At 47.7% G+C, this 17762-nt stretch overlaps 1 protein-coding gene across 1 annotated transcript in view; it reads right to left on the bottom strand.

Moving 5' to 3' along the window:
- Positions 1 to 17762, bottom strand: part of TLN2 (talin 2) — a 199780-nt gene that overhangs the window by 64103 nt on the left and 117915 nt on the right. The window contains exons 38-40 of the mRNA XM_047075024.1: positions 17238 to 17339; positions 10801 to 10971; positions 326 to 472 (exon numbers count right to left, since the gene is read on the bottom strand). Coding sequence (XP_046930980.1) covers positions 326 to 472; positions 10801 to 10971; positions 17238 to 17339 — 420 coding nt within the window. The remainder of the gene's footprint in view (positions 1 to 325; positions 473 to 10800; positions 10972 to 17237; positions 17340 to 17762) is intronic.

Consider the following 17762-nt stretch of genomic DNA (forward strand, 5'->3'; position numbering starts at 1 on the left):
AGGGGAGGTAAATAATTATTTCCATTTTATAAGTGAAGGAGCCAGTGATACCTTCTCCATCTCCATTTTCTTTCCCCTGCATAAAACTGAAAGACAGGGTGAGAGTGGCTTAAAAAAGTAATGAAGGAATAATAAGGGATGAATACTATGGTGGACAGAGGATAGAAAATGTATACATTTATCAGAACCCTCAAGAGGAGACTCACTGATATCCACTTTGACCGACCACTCCTTAGAGAAAAGCACTTGGGGATCACGTCTGAGGGAAACTGAGGAGGAGATGGGGTCAAGGGGTGAAGGTGAACACGTGGATGCCCAGGCCTACCTTGCTCATGGCCTCTGCAATGGCATCGACCATGCCTCCCACCAGCCCCACTTCGCTAGCTGCTTCATTCAGTGTCACCATGATGTCATCAACAGCCTCCTTCATGAGCTGGGCGGCCTCTGTGATGGCGTCGTGGGTGTGCTGGGCCTGAGAAAGCAAAGGGGAAAGAGGATTGTAGGAAATTTCCATAAACAGAAGAAAATGGTGCTCAGTTTCCTCAGAATCACTTCACTGCTTTTAAGTATAACCTTCAAAAGACACAATACAAAACTGTATCTCCATTATGGAGCACAATAATGTATTCTGGGTTTTTCCTTTTATTATGTGGGTACGTTTGTGTGCGAAATCATTAAAAATCAGAAGGGAAAATAGAAAAAGATCTCTTTTTACAATTTAAAAGGAAAAATTGCAATATATGAAACAGCATCTTACGACAGGACCAGTTTTAAGTTAGTGCGTTCAGGGTAGCAGAAAGAGAATGCCACAGATTCCCAAATATATAAGCTGATGGGTTTAATTAAAAAAAAAAAAACAACTAACATGGGGTGCCTGTATGGCTCAGTCAGTTAAGCGTCCGACTCTGGCTCAGGTCATGATCTCATGGTTCATGGGTTTGAGCCCCGCGTCAGGCTCTGTTCTGACAGTTCATAGTCTGGAGTCTGCTTCGGATTCTGTGTCTCCCTGCCTCTCTGCCCCTCCCCTACTCAAACTCTGTCTCAGAGATCAATAAAATGTGAGTTCTTTATAAAGAACTCGCCAAACTCCACACCCGAAAAACAAATAATCCAGTGAAGAAATGGGCAGAAAACATGAATAGACACTTCTCCAAAGAAGACATACAGATGGCAAACAGAAACACGAAAAGATGATCAATGTCACTCATCATTAGAGAAATACAAATCAAAGCCACAATGAGATACCACCTCATGCTGCTCAGAGTGGGTAAAATGAACAAATCAGGAGACTATAGATGCTGGAGAGGATGTGGAGAAACGGGAATCTTCTTAAACTGTTGGTGGGAATGCAAACTGTGCAGCTGCTCTGGAAAACAGTGTGGAGGTTCCTCAAAAAATTAAAAATAGATCTACCTATGACCCAGCAATAGCATTGCTAGGAATTTACGCAAGGGGTACAGGAGTGTTGATGCATAGGGGCACTTGTACCCCAATGTTTATAGCAGCACTTTCATAGCCAAATTATGGAAAGAGCCTAAATGGCCATCAACTGACGAATGGATAAAGAAGATGTGATTTATATATTTAATGGAATACTACTTGGCAATGAGGAAGAATGAAATCTGACCATTTGCAGCAATGTGGATGGAATTGGAGGATATTATGCTAAGTGAAATAAGTCAGGCAGAGAAAGACAGATACCGTATATTTTCACTAATGTGGAGAAACTTAACAGAAGACCATGGGGGAGGGGAAGGGGGAAAAAAGTTACAGAGAGGGAGGGAGGCAAACCATAAGAAACTCTTAAATACTGAGAACAAACTGAAGATTGATGGAGGTGAGGGAGAGGGGAAAGTGGGTGATGAGCATTGAGGAGGGCACCTGTTGGGATGAGCACTGGCTGTGTATGGAAACCAATTTGACAATAAATTATATTAAAAAAGTAAACAAAATGTTAAGAAAATAATAAAAAAAACTAACATAAAGGAAAAAAGTGTTTACAACAAATGCACTTCTGTTCAAAGCTGCCCGATACCCTACCATTCCTTAAGACTGGATGACGTAAATTTAAGTATATGGCGAACAAACAAATCTGCAGAAAGGTGAACAGGTTTTGGAATTATGTCACAAATTACACTGTCATGAGGTTGGAGGGATGAGTGAGCCAAGTTCTCCAGGGACAGATGTTCATTCCGCAGGCAGACTCGCGAGCGCTCATGAGTTCCCCCCTGACCCACACTTGGAGAGGCTCTAATGACCACAGGCTTACTACATGCAGGACAAGCACAGAGTAGGCGCTGGTTGAATACATGAATGAAAAGATGAACCAATGGTAATGGCAGGCTCCCTGAAAAACACCTCCAGGGGAAGCAAGATGCAGGACAAAGAACCAAGGTCCTGGCATCAGAAAAGCTGGGTTCTAGCTCCAGATCCACTTCTAACTAGCTAAGTGGTCCTGGCCTTTGCTTCCTCAGCACAATGGGAATAATGGTAACAATGCTCTGCCGAATTCTGGTGAGATAATATGGCTGCATCACCGTATATTTATAATAAGAGGAGTCTAGTAGGTGCCTGAGCCTAGGGAAGCTTGACCTAATGTCAGGTAGTCAGTGTGAGAATGGTGAGGTTCCAGGCGTTGGGGCCACCCATGCAATGGCCGTGGCTGCCCTGAAGTATTTCAGGAGCGAAGACCTTTCCAAAGGCCCAAGAGATCGCACCTTCACTTGGGTGGATGAGAAGGCAAGGAAGCTACTGAGCGAGGGTCAACGGTAACTCTTGACCGATTAACTGAAGAGAAGAATTTTTAGAAGAGGCTGTGTAAGCCATGGGAACTGGCTCTGTGTGGAACTGAAACGTGCCAAACGAGAGGAGGCCTTCCACAATGACATCTGCTGGGAGGTGAAACACACACCTCACGGATGGTTACCTTGAGGCGACTGTCAGGAGGCAAACGCGAATCATTGACCATTGTGGCTTGCCCAGACTAGTGGCCATCTTCTCTACTTCACAGGCCTTCCATGGGGGCAGCCAGGCAGCCTCCCTCTTGGGACTTCTTCCCCCTGACCTGCTTCCCTGGTATGGTCCTGGCGGCCATCTGGAAGCCTCCTCACAGCTGCACCCTCTCACCTGAGGCCTGTAGCAGCTGGTTCTATTGAGTTTGCCTCTTTTCTTCCCTCCATGCAAATCCCAGCCCTCTTTCAAGGCCCAGCCTAAATACCACCTAATCCAGCAGCCTTCTTGTCGTCCTCCCGTCAGCTTTCTCTGGGATTTCTGTAGCCCTGACAAGCAACTCTGGAGTCAAATAGTCATCAAGAGACAAAGGCCTCAGAGAAAAGAACATTGGGAAAAGAGGCTCAATAATGAAAAACAATACAAGTACTTCCCTGCTCTCTCAGGAGATGTTCCTGTGAGGTCCTCGGCCACTGGGTAAGGCCGGCTATCTTGAGGCTGTATGCCGGCCACACAGAGCGAGAAAGGGCTGCCCACGGAGCCCCAGCCCCCTCAACATCTGATTTCAGCTCAAGCGCCGGGGAGTGATGGAGCGTCCAGTCATTTAAGCCCCAGCCACCATCTGACTTCAATGGCAGGAGGGACTGAATGAGAACTACCTTGCTGAGCTCAGTCCACCTGCAGATCCACCAGAGAGCATACTAAAATGGTGTGTCTGAAGTCACTAAGTTTTAGGATGGCTGGTTTGGAGCAGCAGTGAACTGCTACAGCCCCTAAGGAGCGCTCCTAATGCAACCTTGGGGCCAGACAAGACTTCTCATAGGTGGTGTTCATGTTGAAGCAGAGACCTGGATGAACAATCCAGAGTCTAGCAGAGTTGACGGGGTGAGGATGGGAGAAAAGGGAGAGGCTTCCAGGCAGAGGACACAGCCCGTACCAAGGTCCAGAGGCAGGAGGGAACGTGGACTGCGAAGATGAGCCCAAACACTGTGTGTGAAGGGTCTGACACGGTGCCTGATGCACAGCTCCTGCCCCTTCTCCAACTAGACCGTGTGCTCCTTGCCAACAGTGGGCTCTGCTTCCTTCTAGAAGCACGGTATTCAGAGGAAATGAAGGGTCCGACAAGTCACCAGGTGGGGCTGATGTAAAGGGTGACACATTAATTTTTTACTTTCACTCATAATTTTTTTAAAAGGATAACCTTCACAGGTTGTTGGTGCCAATTTCCCCTCTGGAGAGGCTTGTTTAGAAATTAATGGAACCATCTGTTTTCATGCCACTGAACAGGCACGGATGGCAGAGCTGACGGTGGGGACGGGGCTTTGTGGGGAGTCAGAACAGGACCTGGCCCTTCCTTCCTACCTTGAACCATCAACTGGGCTCCCTCGGGCTGCAGTGACCTGCTCCAGCTCTTCTGACTGGGCCAAGAATACCCAACGATGTTCCTGGGGATGCGAGCAAGATGCCAAGGGCTGGTGTGTACTTTACACAATGTAGGAGCCAGCCTGTGGACCCGATGTGACTTTCCAACTAGTTTCATAACCCGTGTTCTTACATCTCGGGTCAGGTATTTTTGCATGTGACAGTCACTGCTTCGTTCTAGGTGACAGGCAGGGGACCAGGAGTAACAGTAAATGTCAAAGCACGTGACAGCAGGAACAGCAGGCAGCTGCTAACATTCCCTAGGGACTCCTCTGTGCCAGGCACTGTGCTCACCACTGTGATTCAGGTCCCGTTCATCCTCACGGCCCACTAGAAGGGGAGGGTTGGACCATGTCCCTGCCAGGGACCCCCTCTGACAGTCACAGTCTGAAAATGGGAGCTTAAGTACTAAAGCTTCCGGATCTGGTGGATGACAAATGCCACCCACCAGCGGGCCATCTGCTGAAACGATACCACTGGTCACGAGGAAAATGAGCAGATGGTCAGATCAGGTCAAATTTATCAGCGCTACTAGGAAAAAAACCACTAATGTAGGGAGTTTGCCATCTACAAAGGGAAGTTTCCGCCTTTCCCCCCAAACAGGGGGCTTTTAAATTAAGGTAAAGCCTCACAAGTATCATGTGGCAAAGGCAAGGGGCCTCAGGACTTGCTACTGTTCCCCGAGTTGGCTGGGTCCCCATCATTCAGTGCCTTCTTCTGCATTTCAGCAACAGCCCGGCCTCTAGTCTCTCAGCTCTATCTGTCATCGTGGGCTCCACTCTTGCCCATGAATGTGTTGCCAGTCACAGTTCCCCAATCTGCCCCCTGGAGCTCCCCAGGGCCGAGCTTATGTATACCTTCCAACACCTGGTAGCTTTTGCCACCAGCTGAGCCCGACCCTGGAACCTCACCCAGTGTGAAGCAGTAAAATATCTGGCTGATCGGGGCGCCTGGGTGGCGCAGTCGGTTAAGCGGCCGACTTCAGCTCAGGTCAAGATCTCGCGGTCCGTGAGTTCGAGCCCCGCGTCAAGCTCTGTGCTGACGGCTCAGAGCCTGGAGCCTGTTTCAGATTCTGTGTCTCCCTCTCTCTGACCCTCCCCCGTTCATGCTCTGTCTCAAAAATAAATAAACGTTAAAAAAAAAAAAATATCTGGCTGATCTGTGCTCTAGGTTCCTGGGAGGGAGACTTAGCCTTTCCAAGATCAAGGACTGCCTATTATTCCCGGTGGGCCCCCTGGACTACACATTAGTTTATGCTATGGAGGTGACTCATGGCGGCCAGTGGGCAATTTCAGGATGGGGGGCTGGTGGTGCTGGAAAGACCAACCATGTGATTAGAGGGCTGTGGCTTTGAGCAACATAATGCCAGCCTGACCTCTACGGACATGAGGGGGCTGGAGACTGAATCACGGGTCATACGACTAAAACCAATCAATCAAGCCTACATACTGAAATCCAGCGAAGCTGGAGTGAGCCCTCTCTGGTTGGTGATGCATGTCAATAAGCTGGGAGGGTGACACCTCCTTGGGACATGTTCGGGCACCCCCCAGACCTCACCTCTGGGTCTCTTCTTTTCGCTGGTTTGTATTCCTTTATAACAAAACTGTAACAGTAAGTAGAGAAATCTCCTGAGTTCTCTGAGTCATTCTAGCAAATTATTGAACCTGAAGGGTACTGAGAATCCCTTGAATTTGTAACCATCAGGTCACAGTGAGGATGGCCCGGGAAACCTGGAACTTAGGTCGGGTGCCTGAATTGAGGACAATGCTCTTAAACTGAGAAATCGGAACTGATGCCAGCGAGTTATTTCTAGAATTGCACTGCTCCAGGCATTGAGGTCACCCAGGCAGTGGCCATGGCTGCCCTGACATACCTCAGGGGGAGACGACCCTTCCAAAGGTCCAAGAAATGACATTTTCACTTTGGTGGATGAGAAGGTAAATAGGCCAGTAAGAGAAGGTAAATGGTAACTTTTTTCTTATTTTAATATTTTTATTTATTTTTGAGAAAGAGAGAGAGAGGGAGGGAGAACGCATGCATGTCAGTGGGGAGGGGCAGAGAGAGAAGGGACAGAGGATAGGAAGCAGGCTTCATGCTTATAGCAGTGAAACTGACACGGGGCTCAAAATCACAAACCCCGAAATCATGACCTGAGACGAAGTAGGATGCTCAACCAACTAAGCCACCCAGGTGCCCCTAAATCTAACTCTCTTGACTAACTGAAAGAGAAGAATTCTAAGAGGTGGCTGTGTGAGCCACAGGAACTGGCTAAGTCTGCAGAATTGAAAAGTCTCAAGAATCAAGAAGAGGTCTGAACGGTCAGATCACAGGTGGTTGTCTTGAGGCAAACGTGTCAGGATGCAAAACTCTATCAGGGATGTGATGGAGGAAACTGGTAATTTAGGTTGATCGCTGATTTCCTGGTTACAGAGAAGGTAAAACACAACATGTGCAGATTGCTTTATTTTGATGACAGAAGCCTGAAAGGTGACATTTCTTGCATGTTACCCTCTAGAGAGAGCCCCTATACAAAGACGTTCTCATTGATAAAAGAAGGCAAAATTGGACGGCGTGTATTCTCTAAATCTCACTTCAAATGAGACGATCACTGGTGGCACAAAAGTGTCAGTGATTCTGCACCCCCACATTAAAGTCGAGTGCGTGTTTCCAGGAAGTGAGCATTGCCCGCCAAGCGTGTGCCTTCCCATGTGGGCTGAGGAAGGTACGAGAAGCAAGTTTTGGGGGCAGCAGCAGTAAATCACAGAACTGCTCTCTGAACTCCGAAAACGTAAACAACGCTTTCTCCACACTGGGGCATCCAAACCCACAAAAACACGCCCTTGCTCTTGGCTGCCTGAGAAACGATCACCTTCTCATCTGCTTGCACGAGAAGCTCGCCAGGCCCGCTCCCCTTCACTCTGCACGCGTTAAGTCCCAGACCCTTAAACGGTCAGCTGAGAGTCTGTGAAGCCTCCTCCAGTTACCCCAAGCCTCTCCCAGGGCTGCTTCCTGTGCCTCCAAAGACAAACCTCATCCCTGCCACACGGCCACGTCCCTATCATCCCGCAGGCCACCTGTGCACACCAGTGTCAGGAATGCAAAGACACAGTAGGCGCTCAACGAGGGCATACTTAAGTCCAACAGCAATCTGGGAAGTGGAGTCAGAAGGCTCAACAAAGACCCTTCATTATTTTAGATTCCGGAGGGGCTCCTTGTTACTGTTCCTCACAGCACAACACGGGAGAAACATCAGACTCGGTTCTTTTTTGGAAACACGTCTGAAGTCTACTTCCAAGGGAGTCTGATTTCTGTATGACAGTGCTTCAACTACAAAGCCCAGTAAAGCGGGCACAGACATCACAGGAATTTGGAAAATGGGAGAAGGCTACAGGGGGTTGGGAGACAGATGTCAATGTTAGCAGAAGGGAAAAAACCCACTAATAATTAGAAATGCCCCACAGTGCGCAGGGCTGTGGATACGCTGGAGGGTCTCAGGCAGAAGAAGCAGGAGGGGCCCTTCAAGGAGGATGTAGGAGGGAACTGGGTGGGGTAGGGGTGAGTACAGAAGGGAGAACTTGGGGGTAGAGAATGACCGCAGGAGGGGACTCCGCGGGGCAAGGGGGAGGCTACCCAGCAAATTCCTTGTAATCATATGACTCATTAACAGCAGGGTCTGGGGAGGTCACTTTTTTTTTTCTTGGAATACCTACTGCGTCAGGCACATTATCTCAGTCAATCTCTACAACTCTCCCTGAGAGGTATTCATTATCAACCCCACTGTCTAGATGAGGAAGCAAAGAAATGAATTCAATTATGTTGGACCCAAAGCTTATCCTCTTTGTCACCGCATCAAAGCCACTGATCATCATTTAACCGTATTTCCTCGGCAAGCAACGACCCACAACATCTAACACACACATGCATCACTGAAGACTTAGCAAGTAACACCTAGGGAATATTCGCCCAAAGAATAGCGCCCAAAGTGATTAAGTCCACGCATCAGGCTTCTTAGGAAAGGACCTAAAAGCCAACTTGCAGTATCTTAGGCATCCTCTGTGACAAGCCTGTCAGGGTCTATAGACAGAGCATGGGCCGAAGGATGCCAGTCAGTGGAGACACACATGTAGCCACCTTGCTCCCGCCAACCATGTCTCAGCTTGTGGCCAATGCTTCAGGTCATTCGCTGAAAACTGTTCCACTCTCATGTCCAGCCACCATTTTCAAGCAGGTGATGTCATTATAAAGCTTACAGTGCTCACTACACACACTCCCAACCGTGAGTTTCTTGGTATAGAACAGAATTCCACATGGAGCTCTGAACTTGTAGTCCAAGCAGATGCGCTAATATCTTAAAAACCCAGAAAACGTGGAGCACCTGGGTGGCTCAGCTGGTTAAGCGTCCAACTCTTGGTTTTGGCTCGGGTCATGATCTCTGAGTTCATGAGATTGAGCCCCACGCCGGGCTCTGTGCTGATAGCCACCTCGTGGAGCCTGCTTGGGATTCTTTCTCCCCCTCTCTCTCTCTGCCTCTCTCTCAAAATAAAAAAAAAAACAAAACGTTAAAATAGCCCCCAGAAAATTCCTAATTCCAATCACTCTGCTGGGAATAAAAGCCTCTCAGGTCAAGGGGGAGACATGTAGCACTCAGCCCTGGAGAAAAGACAACCCAGAACTGGGTCTGGAAGGCAAATCCTGGCTTCTCCACTTTGGGGCAGGTGCAAAAGGGGCTGGCCCAACTCAGAGGCAACTATCATTCATCCATCAGTCAAAAGGGTGTTCTTGTTCTTGTGGTTCGATCTCACCATTTCAGCAACGAGACTTATTTTTTGTCCAGAACACTGGGAACAACTTGAGGGCAATGGCTGGCTCTCAGTATTTTTAGCATCCCAAGAATTAGGCTCTTAATAGTTGCCAGATACATGACGGGTAAAAGTGCACACAGAAAACCCAAGTCTAAGATAGTATGCATGGTGCTACGGGAGCGGTGTTTCTGAACTCTGGTGGCGTTGTCATCCCCACGACTCACAACAAAGCCCAACCTCTGTACAGTGTGAGGAGACCAGTCACAACACGGCCCAGTCTATCCTCCCACCCTGATGGCCCCACTTTCAGCACATTCCATATACACCAGACCGCATGCTATTTTCTAAAGGTATAACAATCCTTTTATAACCCCACGTACACCTTTGCATATGCTGTTCCTTCTTCCTGGCACGCCCCTGACCGCCCTTATGTACCAGGTAATTTCTTTTTGTGAGACCAACTTGTCACATGTCGCCTCTCTCCTGCAACTTTCCTCGACCTCTCTCCAGCCTTTGCTTTGGGCAGTCGGCCTGTGCTTTCACAGGGTGCAGGCTCCGTCCTGACTCCACGTCCACCTCTTCTGTGACGTGGGACAACTCACCTAACCAGTCTCAGTTTCCACATCTGTCCAGAGGGAACCTTCTCACACCACGGGATTTTTATGATGATCAAATATCAAGAGGATATGAGGTGTAAGGGGTGACACAGAGTCAGCGCTCAGTAACTGTGAGCTGAGAGGACCCATTTGTGATTCTGCCTCTTAATCTAGAGTCGTCCCTGCTGTACCATGTTGTCCATGTAAAGACCTTAGAAATGCAACAAAGCACACTAAAAAGAATAGATACATAATATGGATTTCTATAGCCTATAGGCAAGTATCCCATACAAATCTCTCCAGTCAGTAATCCCACAACTTAGTCTGCTTAAGTGAGGACCCGTTAAGTTCAGATGGACCGTGTGGAGGCAGTTGCTAGAAGGTACCAAGAGCAGGAGGAGCCTCCGACCTTCTCACAATGTACGTGACGGTTTCACAAGTAAAATAATCACCCTGACACAAGTATCAACCCTGAAAGATGGCATGCTGTCACCATCTCTGGTCGCTTAGTAGCTGGGTGATACCTCTGGCTGTGGAAACATTCTACCTGCAAACTGGTAAGGGAGATTTCCATATTAAATGTCCCCAAGGCAACAGAAGTACATGCCGTGGGTGACCTTGCATCACATTTTGCTTTGAACTTGAGAACCGGGAATGGAAATAACATTCACTGGAAAACAACAGAGCTTTGCTTTGCGCAAGCTGGGTGTCACCACGGAGCAGGGGCCGGGCAGTATTAGTTTTTATTCCTGCAAACACCACAGGATGTTTTTCTTTCCCAAGGACGCTTGCCTGCACCTTCTGTCATGGAAAACGCAACTTCTCAATAAGGCTTCATTATGTAGATCTCTTGGTTTTCCTCTTAAAGGTCCCTGGGAAGGCCAATCGAAGATTATTTCCCATCTTTGCGTGGGAAATCACATACAATCAACCGAGAACTGGAGGGGTTCTCCTTGGAGGAACACAACAAGGAGGAATGTGTCATGGCTTCTCAGTGGCCCTAGGTGAGTCCCTGGAATCCTGAACTGTACCTTGGGGTTTCCTCCACCTTCTTTGGCTGCATACAGCATCTGGAGGGCAGATTCTGCGAGCGTCTTGGTCTGGTCCAGCACAGTCATCTGCTGCTGATGGTCCAGAATCTTGGAGGCGACACCAACCGCGGCCAAGATCAGGGGCTCGAAGTAGCTTGCCAGCTGTGTCACCTTTTAAGACAAAAAAAAAAAACACAAAAAACGCCACAGATACATCATGCAATCACATGTGTCTCCTTTAGGAGTCGCACTGGTGGGGAGGGGACTGGGATGATACTCAGGGAGAGACAGACGTGCTGAAATTTGCTTTTTACACAGGCTGAGACTTACTTTTTGTTTTTTTCTATTATTTAATATAATTCACTATCATGAATTACAGTCATCATGTTACACATTAGACCCTCAGACCTTATTCATCACTCAATTTTACTTTTAGAAGCACTTGCTCATTAATGAACTCTTGCTTGGATGTTACTTCCTCTGGGGAGCTCTTCATCTCATCTCTCATCAAGGCCCAAGTGTTAAGGAATTTGTTTCGTGATCCTGAGTTGGGCGTGAGCATTTTACAAATCTCACCAACTGTCAAGCTTTCAAAAGAACCAAAGAGGAGCATCTTAGGAACTCAGAAGGAAGGGGGACAGGAGCGGAGCAAGGGACCAAGGACCGCTGAGAAAAGAAGCCTGAGAGCAAAGGCTTTCGAGGAAGCCAATCCAACTGCTTTCTACCTGGAGCATTGTTGGCCTAACCATAGATTTGGAATAAAAGCAAAAATGATTTCACATTGCCCTAGATGTTCTGTTTGTGATTAGTCCAGTCCAGGAGAAGAAAAAAGCCTAGCCAGATGGCTAACCACCATTCCTGCTTAGGCCTCTCCGGTAGGTAACGTCATGTTGCTTCTGTGCTCACGAGAACCCACCCACTGGGTGCCGCAGAGCCATATTTATTTATTTTTACTTACTTTTTTAATTAATTTATTTTATCTTTTATTAATCTTTGATGTTTTATTTTTTTGAGAGACAGGGAGTGAGAGTGTGTGAGTGGGGAGGCAGGGGAAGGGGCAGAGAGAAAGGGAGTCACAGAATCCAAAGCAGGCTCCAGGCTCCGAGCTGTCAGCACAGAGTTTGATGCAGGGCTAAAACCTACACACACGAGATCGTGACCTGAGCCAAAGTCGGACGCTCAACTTACTGGGCCACCAGACGCCCCTCACAGGCATTTCTGGGAACATCCCACATGCGAGGCTTTCTACTAACAGCTCACCAAGCTTCATCTAATCCCCACAACAATCCTACCAGGTAGATACAAATGAAGAAACCAAGGCTTAGGTGGGTGGAGTAACTTGTTTGACCTCAAGCAGCTAAGACAAGGAGCTGTGAAAGGAATCCCATGTCCCAGACCACAGTCCAGATTCCCACCTTCTGCTCTACTGTTGGCTACTTCTCTTTTTTAGTTCAGCTCTCCTATGGTTGTAATATTGGATTTTTGAAGTTTATTGTTGGGGCACCTGGGTGGCTGAGTCGGTTGAGCGACTGACTTCAACTCAGGTCATGATCTCACGGTTTGTGAGTTCGAGCCCCGCGTCGGGCTCTGTGCTGACAGCTCAGAGCCTGGAGCCTGCTTCTGATTCTGGGTCTCCCTCTCTCTGCCCCTCCCCCACTCATGCTCTGTCTCTCTCTGTCTCAGAAATAAACATTAAAAAAAAACCAAAAACTTAAAATCTCAACACCCCCCAAACTGAATAATCCAATTAAAAAATGGGCAGAAGGTACAAATAGATATTAAAAAAAAATTGTTTGTTTTTTAATGTTTATTTATTTTTGAGACAGACAGAGACAGAGCATGAGCGGGGAAGGGGCAGAGAGAGAGGGAGACACAGAATCCAAAGCAGGCTCTAGGCTCCGAGCTGTCAGCACAGAGCCCAAAGCGGGGCTTGAACTCGTCAACCGTGAGATCGTGACTTGAGCCGAAGTCGGACGCTCGACGGACTAAGCCACCCAGGCGCCCCATATTGTTTGTTTTTTTAAAAAATAGTTTGAGAGAGGGAGAGAGAAAGCGAGCACACACACATGTGAGTTTAAGAGGGGCAGAGAGAAAGGGAGACAGAGAAGCCCAAGCAGGCTCCCTGATGTCAGCGTGGAGACAGACATGGGGCTTGATCTCACAAACCTGGGAGATCATGACCAAAGCCGAAATTAAGAGTCAGACGCTTTAACAACTGAACCACCCAGGCGCCCCAGAAGTTTCTTGTTTGGTATTTGCTGCTCTGTAAGGCATTTAAAATAAAGTTCCAGAATAATACAGTAATACCCACTTGCCTAGCATCCAGAATGCCAGAGTTGAACATTTCACCGTACTTGCTTCAGATACCACCATCTATTTCCACTCGGAAAAAACACAATGGCACTGACCACACTTTTCTGTTCCACTCCTCATTGTGCATGCCAATTACTAACTGATAAGTTAGCTCCATCAAGTGTATGTGAGCTCAGACATCTAGCCAGCAATTTCCCTTAATGCTTCTTCCCATTATGTGGAGGAATAATGAGTGTGAGGAGGACAGAGGAAAGAAGGCCACTCCTGAGCTGTGCAGTCACTGGGTCAGAAATGAAGCAGGGGGCAGGGGTTCATGCAGTTGGTGGTGGCTGGGCCAAGGTGGGAGTCCAAAATATTAAAGGTCATTAGAGCTCACAGTGAGACGGACCATCAGCCAGCAGTAAATGTACATTTGCTCTTTGTACTCTCGATTACAGTTCTCTTTAATCAGATGGTTTCAAAGCGCTTCCGCAGGGCTGCTGCTGGCCTTTGTGATGCTTTGGATGAATTTTAAAGGGGCTCCCTATCTGTGGGTCAGACATGATTGATTCCAAGGCACATGACTCGACTAGATTTTGGCCCCACTCTCTGCTTTGCCCGAACACCTTTGTGTAAGACCCAGCTTGCACAACTCCAGGTATCAGCCCTACACATTTGCATTGGATTTCACCCTCATCCCCTAGTAGGGTACTGGGGTCACCACCAAGGTGAACCACAGTGCACTAATGGGTCATCAGGGGGCAGGACTCAGGATGGGTCCTGTATGTACTAGAGGAATCAAGGTGTTTAGTGCATTAGAATCTAACATGTTTTCTAGATTCTATTTATTTATTATTTATTTTCATTTGTTAATTTGATTCTTTTGTTTTTAATTTAAGTTTATTTATTTATTTGGAAAAGAGGGAGAGAGAGAATCCCAAGCAGGCTTCACCCTGTCAGCATAGAGCCCAAAGTGGGGCGTGATCTCACGAACCACGAGATCATGGCCCGAGTCGAAATCAAGAATCAGATGCTTAACTGACTGAGCCACCCAGGAGCCTCTGTTTTTTTAATTTTAAAAGTACATTTCATCACTGTAACTGTAAAATGTCAAGGGCTGCTGTGTGTGGAGAGTAATTCAATACAACTGAGCTGGGTGATGGAGAAGGCTCCAGTTTCAGAAGCCGCTGGATCTGAATCCTGTCAATTCCTTAAACGAGAAATCTTAGGCAATCTGCTTCCTATTACCAAACTTCTGTTTCCTCCTCTATAAAACGGGGATAATAATAGCACTAACCTCCAAATGATTGTTAGAAGGATTAAATTAGCATACATAACAGTACGCAGCACAATGCCTGCCATGGAGTAGGCACTTGATAAATGCCACATGTCCTCATTCTCCATGTATTGTGGACAAAGGTTTTTGAAAGGATGTGCTTTTCCCTGTATTTAGGGAGCTTAGCAAAGACTCTAACACCTTCTGTTCTCGAGACAGGGCAGAGGAAATATCCTTACCTGGGGTAGCACCGAAATTAAAATAACACAGAATTTTGAGTATTTGTTACATGACGTGGATTGCTTAGGCCTAGGGTGGCAGAGTGGGTTGAGCGGTGGCCCAAAATAGATATGACCATGTCCAAATCCCTGGAACCTGTGAGTGCGATCTTACTGGGGGAAAAAAAGGTCTCTGCAGATGTATCTAAGGATCTTAAGATGAGGTCATCCTAGCTTGCTTGGGTGGGTCCTAAATCTACTAAAAAATATTCTAATAAGAGCCAGAAGAAGGGAAGACAAAGAAAAGAGCAGGAGACAATGTGACCAGAGAGGCAGACACTGGCAGGATATGGTCAAAGAACACGAAGAGTCACCAACAGTCAGAAGAGCAACGAAGTGGGGCACCTGGGTGGCTCAGTCAGTTAAGCGTCTGACTCTTGGTTTCGGCTCAGGCATGATCTCATGGTTTCCTGAGTTTGAGCCTTACATTGAGCTCTGTGCTGATGGTGCACAGCCTTCTTGGGGTTCTCTCTCCCTCTCTCTCTCTCTCTCTCTCTCTGTCCCTCCCCTACTGGTGCTGTCTCAGTCTCTCTCAAAATAAATAAACTTAAAAAGAAAAGGTAGGGGCGCCTGGGTGGCGCAGTTGGTTAAGCGTCCGACTTCAGCCAGGTCACGATCTCGCGGTCTGTGAGTTCGAGCCCCGCGTCGGGCTCTGGGCTGCTGGCTCAGAGCCTGGAGCCTGTTTCCGATTCTGTGTCTCCCTCTCTCTCTGCCCCTCGCCCGTTCGTGCTCTGTCTCTCTCTGTCCCAAAAATAAATAAACGTTGAAAAAAAAAATTTAATAAAAAAAAAAAAAAAAAGAAAAGGTAAAAAAAATAAATAAATAACAAGAAGAGTAAAGAATGGATTCTTCCCTAGAGCCTCCAGAAAGAGTCTGGCCCTGCTGAGACCTTGAATTTAGACTTCTGCGAGAGATTCAACTTCTGTTGGTGTAAGTCACTCAGTTCTTAGGAATTTGTTATAGCAGCTCCAGGGAACTAATACGCATGGTTTCTGAGAGCTTGCGTTTATCACTCCCAAGTGAAGCTGACCCGGGAACTCCACCAGGGTGTCTCAACGAAGAACTGGAACCATGTAGGTATCAACTCTCAGTCCAAGACTCTTGTGGAAGGAGGGCCGAGGCTTCCTTTGTCCAGAACTGTCTTTTGGCAAGTGAGACTGGGTTAGCCCAAGGAGCGAGAGTAAATTTGCCACTCAAGTGACACAATATATTACCTTTCTTTTGATATCACCCACAGACACAGGAATTAATCTTCCAGACTAACAACAATACCTGCAGGGACAAGATTTGTTGTCCTCCAAGTCTAGATAGATTCTCTTTTCTTTTTTAAAACATTTTTTTCATGTTTATTTTTGAGACAGAGAGAGAGAGAGCAAGCGCGTAAGCAGGGGATGGGCAGAGAGAGAGGGAGACACAGAATCCGAGGCAGGCTCCAGGCTCTGAGCTGTCACCACAGAGCCCCATGTGGGGCTCAAAGTGGGGAATGGTGAGATCATGACCTAGGCTGAAGTTGGATGCTTAACTGACTGAGCCACCTAGGCACCCCTAGAAAAATTTTCTTACAAAGTTCTGACCGGAATCAAAAGTCACCGCTGAAGTGAAGTCTGGTTTCTGTGCCAAACTCAGTTCCCCGTGGCCAGCACCATTCAAGCAGTGGCTCCAGTCCGCCGGCTGGCAGAGCTCCGGCCTCCAGACCAGCCTCCCCTCCCGGCTCCTCCAGGCTCCTCTCCTGTGTGAAGAGGTTCACACAGGTGGACAAGCCCTCTTCTCATTATAAAGGAACTCAGCTGAGAAATGAAATTTGCCACATTTGAAAGCGTAGAGGGACCCTGATCATTTTTAAATCTCAAAAACCTGCCCTTAGAACCAGCAGGAAGCTAAGTAGCCCTTCCCCTGTTTCATGATGTGAAAAAGCAACAATATTGATTTTCTAAAATCAATACCTGCTGACAAGATTTTGGCTACCGAGTTCTCTTGATAGGCACATCGATACTGACGGTCACACTGATAAACGCTCGGAAACCCTGGAGGCGGTTCCAAATCCAATTTTTGCCCTCTCTCTGCTGAGGAAGCCCTCTCTCTGTCCAGCAGGCTGCTGGACAAGGCACCTATCCTTCAAAGATTTGCAAAATGAGTCCCAAACAGGCAAAATATCATTCAGCCTTTAGACAACGCGGGAATGAGCTCTCAGTTGAAGGGCTCCTTTGGAGTGGCTGTCCAGCGAGGCCTGGCTGTTCAAGATGAAGTTTGCAAGGTTGCTTTGCTCCCTCATGTGTGAAAACAGGCACTCTATTAGAAGCCATGGGAGAACAATGTACCCCTATACACATGAGAATGAGGCCAGCCAGCCAGGGACAAATGGTGGCAGAGAGCAGACTAGGGACATCAACTTTAGTCTCTGGCTTATCCAGGGGAGGTCAAGCGCAACATGGGACTGTCATGTCTTGTTGGCTGGCAAGTCTGACCATAACCAGAAAGACTTCACTCTAGTTTCCATCCGGATTCAAGCGGAAAACAGACCCCGGAACGGTCAGTGATCAATGACTGCCCCACACCCATCTCTCACGCACACCCCCAGCAGGGTCCATTACCTTGTGTCCTAGCTGCGCTGCTTCCCCCCGAGCTGCTGTGGCAATGGGATCGATGAGGTGCCCGATTTCCTGGACCACTGAAGTCAGCTGCTCTTGTAGGGCCTGATAAGGAGAGAGGGCTGTCAAATTCCCCCTATGGCAGTTTACCACGTAGCCACACGGATTTATAAAGGCCCGTATGAAAGACATGGGAGGCCACGAGAAACGGATATCAAAATATCCACTGTATCTGTTGTAGATAAAAGCTCACTTGGGTGAGCCACAGAGCCACCAGTCCAACCTGCCCTGCCCAGGGACCCTCAGCTCCCCTGGGCCACAGCCGCCCACGCTTCTATCCAGGGATGACACGAGGCGGGCCCCAAGGATACTTTTTCTACCGGCTCTTCCTCACTCAAACCAACCACAGTGTTGAGTGTTGTTGCCAGTATCTTTACTTTGGGTTATTCAGCACAATTACTGGAAATAAAAAAACATTTCCCTTCCAGGAAGGAAGACAATTTTATCCAAATGGGGAGAGCTACTGCC

This window comes from Lynx rufus, unplaced genomic scaffold, assembly GCF_022079265.1.
Source record: "Lynx rufus isolate CCGP_SWC_20201006 ecotype Redwood Valley unplaced genomic scaffold, mLynRuf1.p SCAF_13, whole genome shotgun sequence".
Classification (NCBI taxonomy): domain Eukaryota; kingdom Metazoa; phylum Chordata; class Mammalia; order Carnivora; family Felidae; genus Lynx; species Lynx rufus.